This window comes from Mixophyes fleayi, chromosome 1 (assembly GCF_038048845.1).
Source record: "Mixophyes fleayi isolate aMixFle1 chromosome 1, aMixFle1.hap1, whole genome shotgun sequence".
NCBI lineage: Eukaryota > Metazoa > Chordata > Amphibia > Anura > Limnodynastidae > Mixophyes > Mixophyes fleayi.
In genome coordinates, this window is record NC_134402.1 from 446905736 (window position 1) to 446910826 (window position 5091).

At 46.2% G+C, this 5091-nt stretch overlaps 1 protein-coding gene across 1 annotated transcript in view; it reads left to right on the forward strand.

The window, feature by feature from the left end:
- The first annotated feature begins 3721 nt into the window (after nucleotides 1-3721).
- The window catches only part of LOC142101711 (elongation factor 2-like), a 22615-nt gene continuing 21245 nt past the window's right edge, over nucleotides 3722-5091 (forward strand). The window contains exon 1 of the mRNA XM_075186098.1: nucleotides 3722-3842. Coding sequence (XP_075042199.1) covers nucleotides 3840-3842 — 3 coding nt within the window. The 5' untranslated portion in view covers nucleotides 3722-3839. The remainder of the gene's footprint in view (nucleotides 3843-5091) is intronic.

Below are 5091 nucleotides of genomic sequence, written 5' to 3' on the forward strand. Positions count from 1 at the left end.
GGCCCATGGATACACGATTTACGTGCGTTTTCAAACAAACGCACATTGCGCTCAGTAAGCGTCTCGTAATGAAACAGGCCCTAAATGAGAGACATTATGCCGCTCATTCAATGCTTTAGGTACAAACAGTACACTTTAGGCAACATCCCCAGAATATTCCCAGTTCATAAACTCTGAATAGCCCACCCCTACACAGCATTGGACTGGTCCCACCCAAAAATCACTAAGCCAATCCCCTTACCCTCACTGTGACTGTTCTGTGGAATATGGGGGAGTAAATTGTAGCAGAATCATCCTCATCATCTATTTATTTCTATAGCTCCACTAATTCCGCAGCGCTGTACAGAGAACTCACTCACATCAGTCCCTGCCCCATTGGAGCTTACAGTTTAATTTCCCTAACATACACACCCAGGGCCGCCATCAGAAATCGTGGGGCCCAGTACAATGAAGCAGGCAGCCCCCCCCCCCCCCCGATGACCCCTCCCCCCTTTGAACCAGGGCCATCTTTCCGACTGGGCACGATGGGCAGGTGCTTGGGGGCCCAGGGGGAAAGGGGGCCCAATGCAATGGAAAAAAAAATTCCTGTAGAAAAAAAAAATAAAACTTACCTTTTGTGGTCACGATCCGGCTTCCTCCCTGGTCCTCTCTTCCATGAAGGGGGTCAGACATAGACGATTGAAAGGTAAGTTAAGGGGGGCCCTAATATATGTTTTATGTAAAAAAAAAGTGATTGTATATATATATATATATATATATATATATATATATATATATAAATATATATATCTATCTATATATATATATATATATATATATATATATAACCGACTATATCTCCAAAAGATGGATAGTTGCATCTACTATATGGGACATACTCTCTTGTTCAGCTTTCAATATCCTTATAGCATATAATTATAGATCCTTGTGAAAGTTAGTATCAATAGACTAAAGGTATCCTTGTTGTTTTCTATGATGGTTGTTTGCTCACAGCACACACTGCTTACTGCATTAGTTGTACAGGAAATAGTTGGGGGTTACTATTGCTAGCTAAGTGAAAGATGCTTGGATGAACTAACTTATTTTTGTACTATGTATTTTAAATTTACTTGCCAACATGATTCTCTAGTTCTATATATGTCTAATAACATATCTGCTTGCCTCTATTTAAAATTAGCTCATGTGTTCATCTGGAAGGACATCTCACATTTGGCATAAATAATGGCAAAAATAATCAGAAATTAATTTGGTTATATAAATAATCCATATCAGATGTGGGGATATTTTTTACACAATTAAGGGAACATTAAAAGTGATAAGCCAATAAACAATATCCAAAACTATTATGTATAATAATGTGAATTATGAAGGTATTTAATGATGCAACATATTCATTTAAACTATTTGTTTATACAGCTTAAAAATAAACGGCATTTTATAAACGTTTTGGTTGACATTTTAAAATTTATATCTGTTTAAATTAATGTGTGTGTGCAAACTAAAACTAATACTAATATATATATATATATATATATATATATATATATATATTATATATATATATATATATATATATATATATATATATTAGTATTAGGGGAGGGGGAGGGAGAGAGACACTTCTGGCCTTACCTCCTGCAGTGGAATGCATATGTGTTCCACCAACAGGAAGTTCGGCATTTGGAACGCACATGCGTTCCACTGCGGAAGTTAAGCCCTGGTGTCATCGCTGCTGTCTTCAGTCTGGCTGTCACAGTGACAGCCAGGCTGAAGATAGCGGGCCCCCTGGTAAGAGTGTGCTGCCGGGCCCCCTGGTGAGCCCGGGCCCGGTACACGGGTACCCCCTGTACCCCCCCTGATGGCGGCCCTGTACACACCCACAGACTAGGGTCAATTTTTGATATCAGCCGACCAGTATGTTTTTGGAGTGTGGGAGGAAACCGGAGCACCCGGAGGAAACCCACGCAAACACGGGGATAACATAAAAACTCCACACAGATAAGGCCATGGTCAGGAATTGAACTAATGAATCAATATTACTGTCCTTTAATTACAAATTGCCAACGTAGTCTTTAACATATGACAATGACTCAGACGTCCAAATTTTTTTTAGCACCATTGTATAAATATCATTTATCACCCAATGGAAGATAAGATTATTTGCTTCTCTCCTGCCTTCTGTGGAAACCTAAGCATACTGTATATTTGTTTCTAACCTATCTACATGTGAGCTGGAGATTTCAACTGACGTATCAATTCACTTAGATGAAATAGTAACCAGCTCTCATGACCCCTCACTTCAGTATTAATTACAAGGGATCTTGGTTTGCCGCCAAGCCTATTGTAAGTTTTTCAATTTCTTTGTTGCAACAGTATTTCCTCTTTCTGCAAAAACATTTAACATGTAATTAAAGTAGTTTTCTGTATTTTAATACCTGCAATAATCAGGATGCAATTAGTGTAGGGCTTCGTTCACACCAAATCACTTGTTTCTGCACTTTTCACAAGTGAATAAGCAGATTTAAGATGCCTAGTGGTTAGCACTTCTGCCTCACAGCACTGGGGGTCATGAGTTCGATTCCCGTCCATGGTCTTATCTGTGTGGAGTTTGTATGTTCTCCCTGTTTTTGCGTTGGTTTCCTCCGGGTGCTCCGGTTTCCTCCCACATTCCAAAAACATACTGCTAGGTTAATTGGCTGCTATAAAAAAAAAATTGACCCTAGTCTCTGTCTGTGTGTGAGTGTGTGTCTATATTAGGGAATTTAGACTGTAAGCTCCAATGGGGCAGGGACTGATGTGAATGAGTTCTCTGTACAGCGCTGCGGAATTAGTGGCGCTATATAAATAAATGATGATGGTGATAAGATGTATCAAATAACAGTCTATGACGCTGTTTCCACCACTGCGTTCTAAAAAGTTAAAGCTGCGTTTGAAATTTTAGCATGTGGGGTAACCTATTATCATCATGTGCAGCTAGTATATAGGGACATGTGCTGCAGTTATATAGAGGCATGTACTGCAGTTATATAGGGACATGTGCAGCTAGTATATAGGGACATGTGTTGCAGTTATATAGGGGCATGTGCTGCAGTTATATAGGGACATGTACTGCAGTTATATAGAGGCATGTACTGCAGTTATATAGGTTATATAGAGGCATGTACTGCAGTTATATAGGGGCATGTACTACAGTTATATAGGGGCATGTGCTGCAGTTATATATGTTATATAGGGACATGTACTGCAGTTATCATAGGGACATGTGCTGCAGTTATATAGGGGCAGGTGCTGCAGTTATATAGGTTATATAGGGACATGTGCTGCAGTTATATAGGGACATGTGTTGCAGTTATATAGGGGCATGTGCTGCAGTTATATAGGTTATATAGGGACATGTGCTGCAGTTATATAGGGACATGTGCTGCAGTTATATAGGGACATGTGCTGCAGTTATATAGGGACATGTGCTGCAGTTATATAGGGACATGTGCTGCAGTTATATAGGGGCAGGTGCTGCAGTTATATAGGGGCAGGTGCTGCAGTTATATAGGGGCAGGTGCTGCAGATTAGGGAGCTCACCTTATTGAATAGACATGGGCTTGGTGCAGGGCTCTCCTGTGTCATGACGTCATGCACCAGGCTCACCATTGGCTGTGGCAGGGGTTTGGTCCTCACTGCCAGCATCAGGTTGCCATGGATACAGAGTCCACCTCCTAGTGGTCACCACGTGATCTCGCTCCCGTGTGTTGACGTCATCCCTCCCCCTTCTTCCCGACTCCTCCATCAGTGAGGCGGCTCCTGCTCCGCTGTGCCAGGGAAATCCGGAGACATCCGCCGCCATGGTGAGTGCCGGGGGCTCCTTCCCAGCCGGGGCCAGGGCCCGAGAGCCCGGCTGCCGGAGATAGGCAGTATTAGTGACTGGGCGGGGTGTCTGTAGACCGGGATGATGGAGCCCCCCCCCCCCCCCTCCAGTATCTTTATCTGATACGGCCATTTTACGGAGGACCTGCCCAAGGACCAGCAGTGCCCTCAGGGCAGGTTCAATGTCATTAGACCCCGCAGTACCCGTGTTTGTGCCCGCACTGCGTCCCTGTGTGCTGGGCACCTGCTGCGTCACTCACCAGCTGTCACCTGTCACCTGTCATGTCAGTCTGTGCCACAGTGATACCAGGGGGCACTCTGCAGTCTGTGCCACTGTGATACCAGGGGGTACCCTGTAGTCTGTGCCACTGTGATACCAGGGGGGCACCCTGTAGTCTGTGCCACAGTGATACCAGGGGGCACCCTGTAGTCTGTGCCACTGTGATACCAGGGGGCCACCCTGCAGTCTGTGCCACTGTGATACCAGGGGGGCACCCTGTAGTCTGTGCCACTGTGATACCAGGGGGGGCACCCTGTAGTCTGTGCCACTGTGATACCAGGGGGGCACCCTGTAGTCTGTGCCACAGTGATACCAGGGGGCACTCTGCAGTCTGTGCCACTGTGATACCAGGGGGGGCACCCTGTAGTCTGTGCCACTGTGATACCAGGGGGCACTCTGCAGTCTGTGCCACTGTGATACCAGGGGGGCACCCTGTAGTCTGTGCCACTGTGATACCAGGGGGCACTCTGCAGTCTGTGCCACTGTGATACCAGGGGGTACCCTGTAGTCTGTGCCACAGTGATACCAGGGGGGCACCCTGTAGTCTGTGCCACAGTGATACCAGGGGGCACTCTGCAGTCTGTGCCACTGTGATACCAGGGGGGCACCCTGTAGTCTGTGCCACTGTGATGCCAGGGGGTACCCTGTAGTCTGTGCCACTGTGATACCAGGGGGCCACCCTGCAGTCTGTGGCCACTGTGATACCAGGGGGGCACCCTGTAGTCTGTGCCACTGTGATACCAGGGGGGCACCCTGTAGTCTGTGCCACTGTGATACCAGGGGGGCACCCTGTAGTCTGTGCCACAGTGATACCAGGGGGGCACCCTGTAGTCTGTGCCACTGTGATACCCAGGGGGGGGCCACCCCTGCAGTCTGTGCCACTGTGATACCAGGGGGGCACCCTGTAGTCTGTGCCACAGTGATACCAGGGGGGGCACCCTGTAGTCTGA